Source organism: Trichosurus vulpecula, chromosome 8, assembly GCF_011100635.1.
Source record: "Trichosurus vulpecula isolate mTriVul1 chromosome 8, mTriVul1.pri, whole genome shotgun sequence".
In the NCBI taxonomy this organism is placed as follows: Eukaryota; Metazoa; Chordata; class Mammalia; order Diprotodontia; family Phalangeridae; genus Trichosurus; species Trichosurus vulpecula.
This window is the reverse complement of record NC_050580.1, coordinates 227,933,356-227,954,239: the sequence shown is the minus strand read 5'-3', so window position 1 is coordinate 227,954,239 and position 20,884 is coordinate 227,933,356. Positions and strand designations below refer to the sequence as shown.

General features: G+C 38.8%; 1 protein-coding gene across 1 annotated transcript in view; it reads left to right on the top strand.

Moving 5' to 3' along the window:
- The window catches only part of DCAF5 (DDB1 and CUL4 associated factor 5), a 124,162-nt gene that overhangs the window by 63,845 nt on the left and 39,433 nt on the right, over positions 1-20,884 (top strand). Inside the window, exon 6 of the mRNA XM_036734893.1 lies at positions 14,364-14,577. Within this exon, the coding sequence (XP_036590788.1) occupies positions 14,364-14,577 (214 nt within the window). The remainder of the gene's footprint in view (positions 1-14,363; positions 14,578-20,884) is intronic.

Below are 20,884 nucleotides of genomic sequence, written 5' to 3'. Positions count from 1 at the left end.
GGTAGGAACAGAAAGGAAGTAGTGATGTCAGAAGAGGTTTGAGATGAGTTCCCAACGAGACGTGTTTTCTCCTGCCCGCTATTCTGAACACAGTAGACCATTTATAAATATTCATTGTTTCACAAACTGATTAAATACTCACAGTATGCTTTGATTTTCCCTGGCTCCCTACCAAGACACTGTCATTATTCAGGATTAATTCCCTTCAGGTGTTTCATAACCTTTTCAATTTCTTAATAGTAACTTAAAGAACTTTTAGATAAATCTGCAAGGCTGAATTTAAATGACCTTCCAGGCTTAAGATTCCTATCAGTAAATCAAGCCATCCACAAGCATTTATTAATTGCCTCCTATGTGTCAGATGCTGGAGATTCAAATAGAAAAATAGAATAATCTCTTCTCCCAAAGAGCTTACATTCTGTTGGGGGAGCTTTGCACATGTACAGATATATACAAACTAAATACAAAAGAAATACAAGGTAGTTCAGCAAAGGCTGCAGTAGTGCAGTAGACAGTAGTACTTGAACCACTTCTAGTTTTCCCCTTTTTCAACAACCATTAATTTTCTCTGCCTCCCCACCTCCCTTCCCCATTAAAAAAAAAAGAAAAAGAAAACCGTTATAACATTTACATAATCAAGCCAAACAAATTTCTACTTTGGCCTTGTCTCATTCTGCCTTTAAGCTTTTTACCAGGAGGCATGCTTTCATCTAGTATCCTGATTGGTCTTTCCTCTTTCAAAGTTGTTTTTGTTATACATCATTCTTCTGCTTCTGTTCACTTTGCATCAGTTCACACAAGTCTTTCTAGGTTTCTCCAAAACTATCTACTAAAAGTATTTTTTGTTTTTAGGAGTCCTTTTCTCTTGGTTTACTTGAGTCCCTTCTTAAAGCAAGGGGGAGATTCTGTGAGGTAAAGGCAAAGAAGAGATGCATTCCAGGGATGGGGCACAGTTATCACCGGGCATGAACACAGGAAATGGGCTGCCATCTGTGAAAAATGGACAGAAGACTTGGGTGGCACAACCTTAAAGAGTGAGAAGAGCAGTAATATATAATGAATCTGGAAAGATAGGTTGCGGGCACTTGTGAAGGGCTTTAAAAGGCTATCTCAGGAGTTTTTATTTCATATTCCCTAGAACAGCCCTTAACAAAAATCTTTCACTAGGAACCTGTAGGGACTACAGTTTTTGCAGAAGATTTAGATGAACTTCAGTGCTGTAAGTAGACCTTTTTTCTTAGCATGTTTACAGGACAACCACATGGCTAAACTAAAGACACCCAGTGGAGCACAGTGCTAGTAGAGTGACACTCTAGACCCCTTCAGTGGGACTTGGATTGACACCTCCAAGCCAGGATAGCTTAATCAACCTCTTCATTCACTGGGCTAGAAGCAACACCTCCAAAATGGGAAAGAATACAACTGGCTACGTTACCAGAAAGCCTTGGACAAGATTGACCATGGTTCAGACCATGGCAGGAAGGAGGCTACAATAATCTAGTAGAGATTGTACCTAGGACTTGATACATAGCAACATTAAGTTCACTCTGGCACTCCTGGGTCCATTTTTGAGGGCAGTTCAGGGGGTCATGACAGCTCTTTGATTCAGAGTAACGCATTTGTTATATCATCAAGGAGAGAGGGTCCTGTTCAGGCAAGTCCTAAAAGAAAACAATCATGAGTCCTCACTGCTGAAGTCACAGTCAGGGAGATACTAATCAGCTAGTTCCTGCTGCAAATTCAAAGATTGTAGATAAGGGGGCAAGTTATCTCAGAGAAGGTACAGGGTACAAGAGAGGGGCCACTAGGTTGGAGAAGGGAGCATAGCTAAGTAATAGATGGCACATTAGACAGAGAAAGACTAGGTCAGAAAAAACAGGCATTTTTCCATAGTATAAGAGAATCCATTCTACCTTCATGACATCTTCTGTATGCTCCTACAGCTGTCCACCCTGATACAGGTCCTTATCACCACTCACTTGGATTATAATAGCCTTCTGGTGGGTCTGCCAGCCTTTAGTCTCTCCCCATCCTTTACTCAGCTGCCAAAGTGATTTTCTAAAGCTTTGGTCTGATCTTGTCTCTCCTCTCTCCCCTATTCCCTTCGCTCTATACTCAGTAAATTCCAGTGACTAATCCCTAGCACCTCTGGGATGAAATATAAACTCCTTTGTTTGACTTGTAGAGATCTTCACAACCTAAACACCTTTCCAGTATTCTTTACTTTGCTTCCTTTCATGTGCCTACTATACCATTGAGCCGTATCAGCCTACTTGCTGTTCCTTGCAAAGGATAGCTCCGTGCCTTTTGCAATGGCTGTCTCCCATGCCTGAAATGCTCTGCTTTTTTGACTCTTGGGCTTCCTTTAAGACTCAGTTTAGATGCAGCCTTCTATAGGAGTCTTGTCCCAATCACTTAGTCTGCTACTTTCCATCTACTCTTTACATATGTTATTTGTACCTAATATCCTCCCTTTATGTGTCTTGTTTGTACCTAATTATTTCAAACTTTTTTTGTTCTCAAGACCCCTTTATACTCTTAAAAATAACTGATGACTCCAAAGAGGTTTTGTTTCTGTTGTATCTACCATATTCTAAATTAAAACTGCTAATTCAAAAATATTTATTTCTTAGCTCATTAAAAGCAATAATAAACCCATTACATATCAACAAATAACATTTTTTATGAAAAATGACTAATTTCCAAAACAAAAATAATGGGTGAGAAGAGTGGCATTGTTTTACATGTTCTTGCAGATTTCATTAATATCTATTTTAATAGAAGACAACTGGATTATCATATTGACTTCTTTGTTCAATCTATTGCTCTATGTTGTTTTTGTTGAAGTACACATAGCAAGTTTTGCCTCACACAAATATGTAGGTAGAAAAGGAAGGACTATTTTAATAGGCAAATAATGTTTTAGTATTATTACAAAAATAATTTTGACCTCACAAACCCCTTTTCTGGTGTCCTGGACCCCCAGATTCCTCAGACCATACTAGGAGAACTGCAAATTGACCTGTTATCTCCGCCATTAGAATGTAATTCTTTATAATTCTGGTTTTTTAGCCATTGCCTTTGCTCCTACACTCATACTGTTGAACGAAGGTGGAGAAAATCTTGCAGCTATTCTGATGGGGTCCACTACAAATTTGTTATATAACCTCAACTGGGTCCTAACTGCTGCTAAGCAATCCTCCTACACCTCTTTAATTAACTTACAATCCCACTCTCTACAGCAGCTCTTCCGAATTTTTTCATCCCTTCTCAAACCTCCCATGGCTCCCCCTCCCCCAGCCTCCCAAATAAGAACTTTACCTTATATTTTATTGAAAAAATTAAGACCATTCTCTGAGAGCTCCCTTTATTCCCTTCTCCTCATGTCGCTTATACCTTCTACCACTATCTCCTTCTTCACTCCTGTCTTACATGAAGAGGTGGCCCTTCTCCTGGCCAAGGCTAATCCTTCTGTATGTACAGGTGATCCCATTCTATCCTGTCTTCTCCATGAGATTGCCCTTTTCCATCATCCTCACTCTCATTTGTCCTCAATTTCTCTTTCTACTGGCTGCTTCCCTGCTGCCTTCAAACACTCCCATGTCTCCCATCCTCAAAAACTTCACTTGAACCTTCCATCCCTGCTAACTTTGGTACCATATCTTTCATGCCATTTGTGGCTAAATTCCTTAAGATGGCCATCTACAATTAATGACTCCACTTTTTCTCTTCTTAACTCTCTTTCAGTCTTGCTTCTGATCTCATCATTCATCTGAAACTGCTCTCTCCAAAGTTACTAATAATCTCTTAGTCATCATATCTAATGGTCTTTTCATAATCCTCATCCCTCTTAACTTCTCTGCAGCCTTTTAAAAACACTGTCAATCACCCTTTTCTTCTTGATACTCTTTTCTCTCTAGGTTTTCAGGACACTGCTCTCTCCTGGTTCTCCTGCCTATCTGAGCACTCTTTTCAGTCTCTTCTGAATCTTCATCCAAGTCACACCATATAGTTATCCTATAGGGTTCTGTACTGGTTCTCTTCTCCATCCAGGCTTTTACTTGGTGACTTCATCAAATCTCTGTGCTAATGATTCTCAGACCTACTTATCCAGCCCCAACTTTTCTGCTGACCTCCAGTCTTGCATCTCCAACTTCCTCTTGGACGTCTCTAACTGGATGTCCTGGAGACATCTAAAATTTAGCATGTTCCAAACTTGAGCTCATTATTATAAACTCTCCCTCCTTCCAAATTCCCATATTACTGTTGACACCACTGTCCTCCCAGTCCTCTAGCCTAGTATTTATTCATCTTCAACTCTTCTCTCTCTCTCATCTCCCATATCCAATCTGTTGCCAAATCCTGCCAATTTCACTTTTGCTTAATCTCCTGAATATGCCTCCTGTCTCTCTTCTAATAATACCACCTCCTGATACAGGCCCTCATCTCCTCACACCTAGACTATTGTAATAATCTGATAGAGGGTCTACCTGCCATCAGTCTCTCCCCACTGTAGCCCATTCAAACTGCCAAAGTAATTTTCCTAAAGCTCAGGCCTCATCATGTCATTCCCCTACTCAGTAAACTCCAGTGCCTCCCTATCATTTCCAGGATTAAATATAAAATCCTCTGGCATTCAAAGCCCTTCATAATCTAGCCATCCTCCCCCAATAGCTTTGCGGTCTTCTTACACTTTGTACCTCCCTGCCTCCGTGCACTCTTTGATCCAGTGATACTGGCTTCTTTACTGTTCCTTAAATGAAACATTCTTCTCTCTCAGCTCTGGGCATTTTCACTGGCTGTCCCCCATGCCTAGAATGCTCTTGCTTCCCATCTCAGCCTCCTAGCTTCTCACACCTTCAACAAGAAGCCTTTCCCAAGGCCTCTTAATTCTAGTACCATCCTCCTATAGATTACTTCCTTTTTATGATTGTTTTCATGATTGTTTACCTTTGTCTTCCCCATTAGATCGCTGTCTCCACAAGGTTAGGGCTCTGTCTTGTGCTTTTCTTTGTGTCCTCAGTGCATAGCACAGTGCCAGGCACATAATAGGCACTTCATAAATGCTTATTAACTGACTTACCTTTCTTTGTATCCCTAGTGCTTATTAGCATAGTTTCTCACATATAGTGAGCATTTAATAAATGTTTGTTGATTTATAGGTATATGAAATTACATGAGCAAAGTTATGAAAGCAATAAAAAGTGGTTCTCTTATGGGGATAGTGAGGTGTCTAAGGTGGCTTGATCATAGTATTTGAAACAGAGTAGTACGAGATTAAAGGACTAGATTCTTCAATGGATCAGTAAGTGTTTAATGTGTTGTGCACATTTGAGGGGGGTGGGTTTGGGAGTGTAGATAAAAAGCTCAGTTTTGGACATGATGAGTTTGAGATGTCTCAGGGACATTCATTTGAAATGGTCAATAGCTGATAATGTGAGACAGAAACTCAAGGCAGAGATCAGGTATCATATATTGATCTGTGAATCATCTTTGTAGAGATGACAAGGGTGCTGGAATACCATATAAGGAGTTTCAGTTTTATTCAGCTGTTAGTAGAGAACTATAAGCAATCCAATGCAAACTGCTTTTTATGATCTTGTTACACTCAGATTCCCCCAGGTAACTAGAAGTAATGATGTTGTAAGGAAATATACTATCTCTACTCACTGCTGTTCCTCTCAAGCCTCCATTGTGCTCAAAACAAAGCTATACACTAAAATGAAGTTACCAATATTCAGTGTAGGTAATGTAGAAATAACCAATATATCACAGTTTCCATGTAAACCTCAGCCAGATTCTCCCCTCCAGTGCACTGAGTGAGAAGAGTGGGTACACACTTTTATAAACTTGGGATAGAGACATGCTTAGGCCAACACATAACTGCCCACTGCAGGTTGTAATGTTATTGATTCATTCAGGAACATTTGTACCACATGAAGTCGCTTCTCTGCCAACTGTTTAGTTGGTTCTCACCACTCTTCTGCTGGGCAAATCCACTTCTACTCTAAAATTGATGATACAGCGACAGACTCTCTTAACTAACAATCATCCTTAAAAAGTCATTGAGAAAGTGTTATACTATTATATCTGCAGCAGTTCCCTTTAAGACAAAGAACTGCCAAGGTCATCAGGCTGGCTTTCTAGACAGTGCAAATAAGCCCAGCCAGCTCCTCCACTCGCCATGATTCTGCATCCTCCAACCAGTTGTCATCCAGGGAATTCAATAACAAGTCAGTTTCAGAGCCTTTCATTTCCCTCTGAAATCAGAAAGAGTAGCAGAAAGTAACAACAGGCACCTACTTCTCTCACCCTATAGATAGCCCCAAAAGAATCAGCCTTTCTCCAGCCAGGCAGGAGCTAAAAGCCTTCTTGTCTGCTGGCTCCCTCCTGCCCGTTTTTTCCACATAACCTGCATTGTCCACTGCTGCCTCTTCTTGACCACTCCAGCCTTCACAGGCCTACTGTGACAGTGCCTCCTGGTGCTCAGTGACTCACCTGTCCATTATGAGATAAAAATCCCATGAGCTCCAATTTCCAACAATCCCCATAGTTTTCGAACAGTTATTTACCATTTTATTAGTTTTAGTCTCCAAAGCCTTGAAGAGTTACATAAAAATGAGCTGAAGGATCACAATGCCCAGCAGACACACAGGTGTTCCTCAGACCCATTCTCTTGAGTCTCTGAAAACCTTCTTCACACTTGCATTTTATAACTTTTATTAAATGGAAGCTCTCTTCCCCTTTTCAGCCACATACCAAAGGGGTATAAAGGTGTTCTGAAGTCAGTCAACATGCTGTTAGTTCTTAAGCTCTTACTATGTGTTAGCTACTATGCCTAGCAGCGGGGGATTCAAAGAAAAACAAAAATATAGTCCTTGCCCTCAAGAAGAGAGACAGAAGGGAGAGCAGGGAGGAGAGAGTGAGAGAGAAGGGGGAAGATAGGATTAGATGATTGGGAAAGGCCTCCTGTAAGAGGAAGAAGATGAACTGAGCCTCGAAGGAAGGAAACCAGGAAGCAGAGGGTGAAGAAATAAGCATTCCAGGCATGGAGGTCAGGGACATCCATTGCGTGGAATCTGGGAATGAAATGTCATGTTCAAAGAACTGTAAGAAAACAACCAGTTTGAGGGGCCAGCTAGGTGGCACAGTGAGTAGAGCACCAGCCCTGGAACTCAGGAGGACCTGAGTTCAAATCCAGCCTCAGACACTTAACACACTTACTAGTTGTGTGACCTGGGGCAAGTCACTTAACCCCAATTGCCCTGCCTTACCCCCCTCCAAAAAAAAAAAAGAAAACCAGTATGACTGGATTGTAGAGTATGAAGATGAAAGTAATGTGTAAAAGATTGGAAAGGTACGCAGGAATGAACCACATCACGAAGGTCTTTAAAACACAAGCTGACTCATTCTCTTTTTATCATTACTTATCTTCCCATTACTTATTATCATTATTATCTCATTATTTATCTTCCTTTCTATTCTAGACTTTTGTTCTTTGATCCTGGAGGCAATAGTCACTAGAGTTTATTAGTTGTCTCCATTTGGGTCTGAGTCTTCATATTGTGGTTCCTGAACCAGTTACTATTTTAATTATGTCTGTAAAGGATGTATTTACCATTTCAGTCTTTTTGCTTTTGTTTACAATATCTCTGTGCTCTAATACATGGTCAATGTGTGTGTGTGTGTGTGTCTGTGTCTGTGTCTGTGTCTGTGTCTGGCACACATATATATATAAAAAACATGCATATATCATATACAACATGAATTTGTATAATATATATCACAGTCTTATTTAAAGGTTGTATAGTCTTTTAACTGTAGTTTCTCTAGCAATTTAATTCTATATTTTCCCTTTAGTTTATTTTTCTGGTAGACTTACTACAAAACTGAAAGGACATTGAAATCTCCTGTCAGTATAGTTCAACTAATGTTTCTTTTATGAATTTAGTGCTATAGCATGTAAATTCATTATTGATATTTACTTGTTTTCAAGTTTCCTTTCAGCATAATGCAGTTTCCTTCTTAATCTTTTTTTTCTGTTTTGAATGTTTGGTTTTACTTTGTCTGGTAGCATGATTGAAGCCTTTGATTTTTTAGATCTCTTCGACAACAGCAAAATTTTTTCTAACCTCTCATTTTAATTCTATGTTTAATTCTTTGTTTTTTTAAATGTGTTTCTTGTAAGCAGCAGATTGTGGGATTTTGTTTTCATATCCAATCTGTCTCTCATTTTTCATTTTATTGGATTGTTGAATATTTAAACTTATGAGAGATAAGTTTATATTTTCCTCCATTTGCCCCTAATACTTTACCCCTCCTCTTCTCCTGTAAGCCCAGTACTATGTTACTTTGGTTATTTTAGCTTGATCTTCTTTTTTTTTTAAAGCAACTACATTCCCACTGTTTCTCATCTCCTCACCCTCACCCTTTTTCCTCCCTTTTGTTACCCTTTTCCCTGGTTTTTGAGTTTTGCTCATTAGTTCCTTTTTCTTGCTTGTTTTTATCTAATGATGTAATTCTTCCCTGCTTTTTTTCCTCTCAGTAGTCAAGTAGTATTCTCCTTCCTTCCTTCATTCTCTTCATTATTTATCTTCCTTTCTATTCTAGATTTTTATTCTTTGATTTATGGTCCGTATATTTATTTAATCCTTTATTTTCTGTATCTATCATAGAATTAAAACTTTTGAGGTCATTATTTCGAGTTCTGTCTTCTTGAACAGTTTCTGTTTATTGTCTTGTAGATCTTACCCCCTGGCTTCCCTTTTTACTCTTGTATCTTATTGTTAGAAATAACTACTATTGCACATGATAAGGGTGGATATTGCCCCATGGCAGGATTCTTTTCTTGTATCCCTCATTGTGCAGTTCATTATTGACTTTTGACCTCTTTTCCCCCCATTTGCCTCAAAATCTCTTCCCTGGGTCCATGTTCCTCTGGGTGTCAGTTTCTCCTGGAGTTCTAATTTCCCTTCACTTCAAGTAGGTTAAATGGTCTTTGTAAGCACCAAGTCCTGCAGATACAACTTACTGTAAAGTCCCCATCTCCCTTTATAGGATAACTCTGTTCTTCCATAGGAGGAACATTCATCAGTAATACTCCCTCCCACCTCTGAAATGTTGTTTTTTTTTTCTCATTCCCTCATTTTTTGCCTTCTCATTCATTCTCCTGTAGACTCTCTTCTTCCTGAATGCCAACAGGAGTTACTTTCCCTTTGACTTGATTAGGGTACATCCCATATTCCCTTCTGGCTTCTTCCTCCCCTCCTCCTTTTTGTGTACCTTCTCATTTTGTAATTTAGTCCCACCAAAAAAAAACCCAACCCAAAACATTGATTCACCTGCATGATATTTCAGGCCTGTTTTGCCTCTTTTCACCATCACTTCTGTTTTCATGCTTGTCTCCTGTGTACATTTAGAAAGAAATTTCTTAATGAACTTTCTGTTATTTTGTTAGCATTTTTATTATCTTTGGTTGTTGTATTTAACATTCTTGTATTTCTGTTGTCTAGGGTGTTTGAGAAGTAAATAATCTCTTCAAGCGTGGTTTTCTTTCTACAAATGTTTTGAATGTCTATTATTGATAATGTCTATTAACCATTTATGGTTAGGCTCAGATTATCAGGGTATGTCAACCTGGGCTGTCTTAAACTCCATTGTGCTTTGAAACATATTCTGTTTCTGTCTGCATTTTCTAGTGAGCTCAGAATAGTCTTGTGTTACTTTAATTTCTTTTCTTTTATATTTGATGGTCTTTCTCCTGGTTGCATGCAGAATTAACTGTTTCTCAGTGTGTTGTTTTTCTTTTTTTTTTAACATGCTGATGATTTGTTTATATTTATTTTGTATCCTGAAGTTGTTTTAACTAGTTTTTTAGTTGACTCTCTAGGAATCTCTAAGCAAACCAGCACACCATCATCTGCAAAAAAGTGATAATTTTGTTTGTTCTTTACTTATGCTTATTTCTTCAGTTTCTTTTTTTGTTGTTGTTTTATTGCTGTAAGTAACATTTCTAGTATAATGGTGATAACGGACATCCTTTCTTCATTGAAACCTGATCTTATTAGAAAGATTTCTAGCTAATCCCCATTACAGATAATGCTTGCTCTTGATTTTAAATGTACTGCTTATCATTTTATGGAAAGCTCTATTACTATCATTTCTAATGTTTTTAACAGGAATAGGTGTTATAATTTGTCAAAAGCTTTTTTTGCATCTATCTCAATGGAATAGTTAAGTTTAATCATTGTGTATCTTGGAGTGTGCAGTCTCAATTTTTTTCTGGAGGCGACATATAGATTCTTTTGATTGTCAATTGGCTTTCTGTGTTCAGAAGTTCTGAATAGTTTTGTATTATTTCTTGCATTATGGTATTCAGGTTTTTTTTACTTGTCGTGCTCTGGGAGATCTATAATTCTTAAGTTATTGCTGTGCGTTCTTTCTTTGAGATCAGTATGTTTTGCTTGTATGAAGAATATGCTTTCTTTTAGCTTAATTTATTTTATTTAGTTTTATTGCTTTTTTCTTCTCTTTCCAGTTTGTTCTTCACTTCTGTGTGTTTGCATTCCCAATCAGATATCTTCTTTTTTGTCTTTTTGTCACCATGGAGTCAAGTGTTTCCATTCTGCCAGTTATTTCTGCTGTGCGGGCCATAAATTCTGCTCTCACATTCTTATTTGCTTTTAACCATTCAGGAATAGCATTCTGTGTGGTCCCATGCTTTCTTCAGAATCCACACGGTCCTCTGCCTCATCAGGCATTTGAATCATTTTCCTTTGTTTTATATTAGTATAAATTTCTGAACTCTTTTACTAAATCTGGAGGCCATATTTCTTTCTATTGTTAATGTCTTCCATATTGGTCTGTCTGCTGATGCTTAAGATCTCTGAGTATTCTTCTTCCCAAGATCGTTGGTAATTTTAGTCTTTTTTTTTCCTTATTGTCCCCACCTCTGATGATGCTTTATCTAGGGACTGGATCCTAAAGCTTCTTCCTCTACTGGACAATTCACAGTTTACTAGTATAGGTCTTTGATCCAGGTGACTTCTAAGGGAAAAGAACAGACTGTATCTTTCTTTCAGGCTTACTTGAGTGCCACACAGCCGTACACACATGTTCCTCAGTGGCACAGAATACTGCTTTGCTGCTGTTGGCAGCCTGAGCAAATTTCTGCATTTCGAAGTTTGGATCTCCAAAGCACTGGAGGGTGGGAGGGCCAAGGTGAAGAATTAAGCTTTATTGTAAAGACTGTTGGGTGCCATATGCATTCTTATTGCTGGGAGCTTCAGTGGGTGGTGAGTGTTGATTGAACGCTCATTCGCAATTAGGAGATACTGGTTTTATTTGCTAATTAGAAGATAATGGTTTTATTTGCTAATAGGTCATCGTGTTTTTACCTTGTTTGAATTCTTGGGGCCCTAGACCATTGAGATAGCTGAAACTGCTTTATTCCTCACATAAAATGACCATTTTGGAGAGATTTGAGAGGTCATGAGGATTAGAGAAAATATCTAGGCCTCTATTAGTAGGGGGGGGGGGCGCAGGCCTACACTTTTGAGCAGAAGGTGGAGTATGGGTGGGAAGAGACTTGAGGCCACCACATTAACAAAAAGGCTATTTTAGTCCAGGTCAGTGGTGATGGCAGCTTGCACCAGGATAGATGGCTGCGGGAGTGGAAAGGAAGCGTATACAAGAAATATTGTGAAGGTAGAAATGCCAAGAAAATAATAGATTTGATTTTGGGGGTGAGTGTGAGTGAGGAGTACAAGTTGAGACCAAGGTTTGAGCGTGGGAAGGATGATTGTGATAGGGAAGTTGGGAAGAAAGTAGGGTGTGGGGGGCAAATAGAGCAAGTTCTCTTTGTTTGGATGTTTGGATGAAGATCATGCAAATTATCTGCATGGAAGTGACTTAACCTTTTCTGTTGATGCAAAGGTTCTTTTGTGTCTCCTTTGGGAAACCAAGCTGCTCATGTCCCATATGAAAAACTGAGTTTCTTTATTTATGGATTTTAGAAGATTTTATTAAATGCCAGTTTTTTCTGTTCCTTTCAGCCATCATTTGTTCACCTAATGAAGGAGGCCTTAACATTCTTCCTAAGGTGATTTATTTCTTCACACAAAAGTACTTTTTCTGCTTGTGTGACAGTACCAAGCATGTTTTTCTCAGTCTTTATGTGCTGAAAAAAGATGATCTGTGTCATCCTTCCGAAATACAATAAACTGATTAATCCAGATACCACACATACAGAAAAGTCAAATAATCCAGGAGGGTGTTGGTATAAAATTATACATCAGTAATTCATTTTCATAGCGATAATGCTGGTTACTGCAAGACCTTGAAGATCCCTCTAGAAACCACTAAGACAAAATTATATTTGTAATAGTTTGAAGGTTAATTATATTTTTAAATTTTAAATGCTACGAAATTTGGTAATCCATATGTAGTATAGATGATTATTCTTATTTAATTGGAACTATATTAACCATCATAAATTTAGAATAATTGGAAATTTATAGAGGCAAATTATTCTTTTCCAGTCTTTGAATAAACTCATTGCATAAGAATATAAAGACATGCTCTATAACTTAGTATTTTTAGGTTTAGTATGTTCATAAGATATTAGTGCTAGAAGAGACCTTAAAGGTCACCTGTTCCAGCCCTCTGTAAGCCAGGCCCTTTACCTCTAAATCCAGTGCTCTCCTTTACCTCCTACTCAGTCTACATTACAATGGCGCTCTGATCTTCGGTCCCAAATCACCAATTGCGTATTGGACATCTTAAATTAGACACCCTGAAGACATCTCAAACTCAACATATCCAAAACTGATCTCATCATCCTTCCCCTAAACCCTCCCCTCTCCCAAATTTCTGTATTTCTGCCAGAGGCACTACATCATTCTGGTCTTCCAGGTGCATAATCTTGGCATTATCCTTAACTCCTCCCTCTCTCTTACCCCGTATATCCAGACAAAATGTTGACATTTCTACCTCTGTATATATCTTCCACTTCTGACCTTTTCTCTGTACCTACTCACGTAGCCATCACATTAATTCAAGCCCTTTCACCTCTTACATGCATTATGGTGGCAGCCTCCTAATTGATTTTCCTACCCCAAATCTCTCACTGCTCCAGGACATATTCCACACTCCTGCCAAAATGATTTTCCTTAACTGCCGATCTGACCATCTTACTCCTCTGCTCAAAAAACTCCAGTAGGTTTCCTGTTGCCTCTGGGATCAAATATAATTTCTGTTTAGCTCTTAAAGCCTTTAAAAACAATACTTAATGTATATTCTTGTTGTCTTTCTGATTGAAATATAAATTCCTCTTATGTGGAGATTATTTTGTTCTTTGTCTTGGTCCTCAGTGCCTGGCTCTTAATAAACGATTGTTGATTGATTGATTATCCTGGATTTGATTTGATTTTTTGGCCCAGGCCTATGATGTCATCAGTGTGGGGAACTCTCAGTATGGAAACTACTTCCACTGATGAAGATTGGCAACTCATCTATAACTTCTAGTTCCCTGGGAGCACACCAAGAGGTTTAAATATCTGACTATCACACAGCTAGTATAAGTAAGAGGCAGGCCTTGAACTTGGGTTTTCTACCTCTGAGGATAGTTGTCTATGCCATGCTTCTTTCTCTACTTTTCTTCCATAATAAAGATATTGTTTTCATTTGATCAAGTAATTTGTGTTGGTTTAGTGGTGGTTATTGAATTTCTGATGAGAAGAGGGCAGATATATCCATTATTATTAACCAATTAAATTGGACATTGATTATCCCAATGTCTTTTCAAGCATATTCTTTTAGTTAGCTTTTTTTCCCCACTGATTTATCAGTAAACCAGACCACAAAAGGATTCCTGTTTTCCTTGGATACTAGATGCCCCTTTTCTGTTACTCATCTCCCAAATATGAAATGAAGCTTAAGAAGCAAGGCATGGAGCAGTCAGATAGGAGTATAAATTCAGAGACCTTGGGGGTCATCTAGTCCAATTGCATTAGTTATAGAGGGAGTATCTGGCCCCCAAAGAAGTAAAGTGGTTTGCCCAGGGTCACACAGGTATTGAGTGTCACAGCTGGGATTTGAAACCAGGTTTTCTCATTCTAAATCCAGCACTTATTCTTCAACACCACAGTGCCTCCCCAGATTCGCCTAGGGCCATCCAGCAGATATTTTTGGCTTCACCACAACTTCTCCTAGTCCAGCCTATAGAAATAACATTTTGTTGAATTTCCTCTTAAGGCTTTCACAGAAAATTCTTAGGCATTTGCTGTATAGAAATGATCATAGTTTCTTCTTTAGACTCCTCAACAATGTCCAATGCTTTTCCTGTTTTGTTTTCTGTGTTTCAGCTCCCTCTTACGCTATGGTGGTAACCTGTCCCTCCAAAGTGCCATGAGTGTCCGGTTCAACAGCAATGGGACCCAGCTGCTAGCCCTTCGGCGCCGCCTGCCTCCCGTTCTATATGATATCCATTCCCGCCTACCCGTGTTCCAGTTTGACAACCAGGGTTATTTCAACTCATGCACCATGAAAAGCTGCTGTTTTGCAGGAGATCGTGACCAGGTAGAGAAAATGCATTCTGCTTCTTCAGTCTTAATTCCTTCATGTTCCTCTGTTTATGCATAAGCCTTTTTAGCATCCTATCTGGTCCTGGTTAGGCCACTTTTGAAAGAAGAGAAAAAGTGCTCCGGGGATGCTGGCACTGCCATTAAACCTTCTTACCCTACATTATTGTGGATTAATGAGTAAAGTACATGATTCTGAGAAGATGAAGTTCCAAGTGAATGAGGGAAATCTATAAAAAAAATAGCCTACTAATGAGAAGTTTCTTAACCAGGCAGAAAATTCAGTGATAAGACATCCCAAGTGCAATCCAAGAAATATGTAACACAAGTTGGTGATACCTTTTTTTTCTCCTGATGACATAAACTGCGAGCACCTTTGATTCAGAATGAACTATAAACTAATTCTTCTCTTTTCCTGCCAGGAGGGGAATGGAGAACCCCAGCCTGTGAGCTTTCACATTCACATTCTTAGGAGGAATTTCAACACATTAGCTCTGAACTGCCAGTTTGTTTAAAAATGTATGAGGATTCTTGCATTTTTTTCTTGGCCTTTATGACTGCAGATCATGAAACACACTGTAGCCTCCACAAAGAAATAAAATTGCAGTGGAAAAACACAGGTGTGCATAGGTTGTAGCTTCTCACTAGCAATGAATGCATACAAGAATTGGTCTAAAACTTTACATCCAGGAAATGTTTGATCACAAAAGGAGGTGTTGCTGGTCATGTACATCATGTAACAAGATGGATAGCCCAAGGCTGCCCTGTTATTCACAGAATGTTAAAAGACTTAGAGGATTTCGAGCAAGCTGCATAGGTCCTTTATAAAAGGATTATGGGAGAGCGTAGGCAAAAATGACAGTGAAGAAGGCCCGGATGGGTTGTGATATGCACTACTGAATGTTCACATTGAAGACCCACCGAAGCATATTTTATTGCCAGTTCTTTTATTGGCCTCTTACACTTTATAAATTAATATTCTGTTACCTAAAAATAAAATTAATGTGGAGAAACTGGAACCAGAACACAAAGTATCACATAAGCAAAGCCTGGTGAACCCACTTTAATTCAGTCTCCACTTAGAAAAGCTTTTGAAAGATCATCAGAGCTCATCTGGCTAATCAAACATGAGAAAAGTGACTTGCCCAATGTCACAAAACTAGGTAGTGGCAAGATGAGGATCAGAACTCAGGTCTTCTAACTTGTCCCATTCCAGTATTTTTTCTAGACCACCAGGGACAACTTCCTTTTTCCTGTTTCTTAGTATACCCTTCCTATCATGTTAAGGAAATAAGAGAGAGTATGACTTGCTATAGAATAGTTTTCTCTTCGAGATTCTCCCATGAGGCATTATAAAGAGTGATATTTCATGTGGAGCGCGCTCTCCTACTGTTGCTTGCAAGGACACAGTCTCAGGATTGTTCTTATTAGAATTCATTAATTATTCCAGGTTTAATAACTTCCACCTTCCGATCATGTAAAGTGGGCGAACTATCAGTATCATTCTGGCTCTGTCGGCTAGTGACACTGAGCTCCAACAGCACTTCAAGTAGATACAAAAAATATGTTAATCTATAAAAGTGTACATGCTTGTTTGTGTCAGGCCACTCTGTGCTACAATAGAGTATTCTTGTAATATTAACATTTTTTTGTCTATTGTAACTTTTTAAATTACATTTTTATTGATATCTTTCATTCTTTACATTTTTAATTAACTCCATTTCCCATGGTATTCTTTTATCCTAGTCTCTCCCAGGGAATCATCCTTTATAATAAAGAATTTTTAAAAGAGGAAGAAGAAAAATCAGCAAAACTAACTCCCCTGATGACACAGCCTCTCTAGCCATCCTTTCTAGTACTGGCTGCACCTTTGCTCATTCCCCTTGACTCTCTGGTCCAGGCAGGGGAGTTGGAATACTCCTTGCTCCCCACTGCCACTTCCAGTTTCTCCCCCTCTCTCTATCACTCATTAATCTTTTTATACCTACTACCCAATTAAAATCCTGGTAGCTATTGTCTAAAGACTTTCAGGTTACTTTTCTTCATCTCTCAATGAATTTGGGACCTGACTCACAATTTTTTTCTTAACTCCTGCCTTCATACTAGGGGATGCCAACATACATAGTGACTCTTCCTTAAAACATCATAACCACTCGGTTCATCGACCTACTCATTTCTCATGACTTATTCCTATACCTCACCTGGGCCACACATAAAGTGGTCATTCCTCTTACCATCACCTGCAAATGCACCACCTCTATGTTCAAGAATTCCAAAATCATCTTATTTCACTGTAATCTACTGGTTTTCCACTTCTCTCTCTGTCTTCCCTTACCAAAGCCTGCTCTTTGTCCACACTGTGACCTTCAAATCCTTTGTCTCCTCAGCTTTCTCTCAGGCCATCACCCCTGCACTAGCCAATCTTTTCTGTGTCTTGACCCCTTGGTGAACCTGTTCAACTCTACACTGTCCTCTTGTATCCCTAACTGCTCCAGCCCCCTTATTGTATCACTGATTGCCTCCTACCAAGCTTTAGTCTTGGATCATTCTCACCATCCCCCATCTTTGTATTGAGCGAAGATGGAGAAAATAATGCAACCCTTCTGGGTGGGTCTACTGCAAATTTGTGTTACGCAACGTCAACTGGGTCCTCACTGCTGCTAGGCAATCTTAACTATCACTATCCCACTCTCCATAGTGGCTCTTCCAAGCCCTTTTATCCCTCCTCAAACCCTCTATGGCTCCCCTACCCCCACCCTCTCAGGTGAGAATCTTGCTTCATATTTTACAAAAAAAAATTGAGACCGTTCACCAGGAGCTCCCTCTTCTCCCCTCTTTTCCCCTCTTCCTTATCTCCTATCAGTCCATATGCTATCTACCACCATCTCCTCCTCACTCCTCTTTCACATGAAGAGGAAGTCTTACTCTTTACCAAGGCTAACCCCTCTACCTGCTCAAGTGATCCCATTCCATCCCTTCTCCTCCAACAGGTTGCCCCCCCCATACCCATTCTGTCACTTGTTTTCAATCTTTCCTTCTCTCCTGGCTGCCTTTTTACTGCCTGTAAACATGCCTATGTCTCCCCCCCCCCCATCTTGAAAAAACCCTCACTCTGTCCTTCCATCCCCACTAACTATCCTCCTCTACTTCTGCTCTTGGTATCCAAACTCCCTGAAAAAGCCATCTACAATAAGTGCTTCTACTTCTTCTCATCTTTCATTTTTCTTTCTTTAAAGTCCAGCGACTAAGTACACTAGGGCTTTTGACTTTTTTTTTTTGTAGGGGGGAAGGTAGGGCAATTGGGGTTAAGTGACTTGCCCAAGGTCACACGGCTAGTAAGTGTGTCAAGTGTCTGAGGCCAGATTTGATCGCAGGTCCTCCTGACTCCAGGACTGGTGCTGTACTCACTGCCCCACCTAGCTGCGCCATACTTTTTCTCATCTTAACCCCTTACAATCCAGTTTGCAGCTACGTCATTCCACTGAAAATTGTTCTTTCCAAAGTTAGCAGTGATTCCTTAATTGCCAAATCCAGTAGCCTTTTCTCAGTCCTCATTCTCCTTAACCTCTCTGCAGCCTTTGACACTGTTGATTCCCCTCTTCTCCTTGATACTCTGTTCTCTCTAGGTTTTCAGGACATCACTTTCTCCTGGCTCTCCTACATCTCTGACCAATCCTTCTCTGTCTCCTTTTCCGAATTCTCCTCCAGATCATGCTCTCTAAACCATAGGCTATCCCTCAGGCTTCAGTCCTGGGCTCTCTTCTCTTCTTCTCTACTACTTCACTTCATCAGCTTTAATTACCATTGATTGCTAAACTGATGATTCTCAGATCTACCTATTTTGCCCTAAACTCTCTGCTGACCTGCAGTCTCACTTCTCCAACTGCCTTTCAGACACTTACAGTGGATATCCAGTAGACATTAAACTCACTATGTCCAAAACAGAGCTCATTATCTTTCCCCCTAAACCCTCCCCCCCCAACTTCCCTGTTACTGTTAAGGGCATCACCATCCTTCCAGTCTCTTTCAGACTTTCATTCTTAGCCTAGTTATATTAAGTTTGTTTATGCAGGAACTTTTTCATTTCTTGTGATCAAAATTTCCTATTTTGTCTCTTATAATCACCTATCATTTGCTTTTGTACGAATTTGTCCCCTACCCAGAGCTGCAAAAAATATATGACCTGCTTCTCTCCTAATTTCTTCATAGTATTATCCTTAATATTGAGATGATGCATCCATTTTTCTTTATTGTGTTATGTGATGTAAGATAGTGGTCTAAGCCTAGTTTCTATCATGCCCAACAATTCTTGCCAAATATGGACTTCTTTGCTAGGTAATTTGTGTTTTGGAGTTTATTAAACATGAAGTTACTGAGTTCAGTTATTTCTCTTCCTTATATAGTTTGTTCCACTGATCCACTTTTCTATTTTTAACCAGTGCTAAATAGTACAGATAATTACTGCTTATAATATGGTTTGAAATGTGGAAGTACTATTCCCCCTGCATTGGAAGAAGGGAAGAGAATAAGGATTTACATAGCACCTGTGTTCCAGGTACTGTGTTGAGCACTGTTTACAAATAATAACTCATTTGATCCTCACTGTAATCCTGAGGGGTAAGTGCTATTATCTCCGTTGTACAGTTGAAGAACTGTGGAAGACAGAGGTTGAATGCCTTGCCCTGAGTCACACAGCTAAGCAAATGTCTGAGGCTGGATTTGAACTCACATCTTCCTGATTCCAAGCCCAGAGTTAATCTACTATGCTACTACCTGTATCTCTATTACCTTTTAAACTATTTCCCTGATATTCTAGATCTTTTGCACCTCAAAATGAATTTTATTATTATTTCATCTAGCTCTGTAAAGCATCTCTTTGGTGGTTTGATTGGTATAGTACTAAGTCTGAAAATTAACTTTGATATTTTTTCATTTTTATTAAAATGACTCTGCCCAACCACGAACACTGAAAATTCCTCCAGTTATTTAAGTTATTTTTTTTAAAAAGAATTATTTGATATTGAGTATGCATTCATAGAAATAAACAAAAACAATAAATCCTTCAAATTAGCCAAAAGGTTGACAAATTATAGTGGAGATTATGAATGGAGGAAAAGAGCCCATTGCATCATTACAGTTGGAGACATTGTATTGACATAAAAGAAGGAAATAAAAAAAATTTAAATATAATACTAGGGAAACAAATACATGAAAACACAAACCTACCTCTCATAATTTCATATAATTTCATATATGAATGGACTAAACAGTCCCATACAATAAAAGACAATGGCAGAATGGATAGGAAATTAATACTTCACAATGTGTTACTTGCAAAAACACATCTAAAAAGCAAAGAGGTACACTAGATCAAAATGAAAAGCTATAGCAAAATTTACTATACATCAGATGAATCCAGAAAGTCAGGAGTTGCAGTCATTCTATTAAAGTAAGAACTGTCATTACAGAGAAATAAGGAAATTGCCTTATGCTTAAAGGAGCCATAGATATTAAACAATCAGTATTAAGCACACATGTACAAAATGACATAACATTTAAATATATGTAAAGGAAAAAAGTAACTGAATTGCAAAAAGGCAGTAACTCATTAATTGTAAAAATTTTTAATGTTCCTGTCCTAGACCTGTACATATTTACTAAAAAGGTAAACAAAATGGAGAATAGGAAACTAAACAGACTGTTGAATCGTTTAAGATTAAATGATTTATAATGTTTTTTGATTGGGGCTACTAAAGATATAAATTTTTCAGTACCACATGGCATTTTTGTTTTGTTTTGTTTTTTCCTTTTTTTTCCTCTTTTTTTTATTTAATATATTTAGTTTTCAGCATTGATTTTCACAAGAGTTTGAATTACAAATTTTCTCCCCATTTCTACCCTCCTCCCCACTCCAAGATGGCATGTATTCTGGTTGCCTTGTTCCCCAGTTAGCCCTCCCTTCTGTCACCCCACTCCCCTCCCATCCCCTTTTCCCTTCCTTTCTTGTAGGGTAAGATAAATTTCTATGCCCCATTGCCTGTGTATCTTATTTTCTAGTTGCATGCAAAAACTTTTTTTTTTGTTTTTGAACATCTGTTTTTAAAACTTTGAGTTCCAAATTCTCTCCCCTCTTCCCTTCCCACCCACCCTCCCTCCTTCTTAAGTCAAGCAATTCAACATAGGCCACATGTGTATCAGTATGCATAACCCCTTTTCACAGTACTCATGTTGTGAAAGACTAACTGTATTATGCTCCTTCCTAACCTATCCCCCTTTATTGAATTTTCTCCCTTGACCCTGTCCCC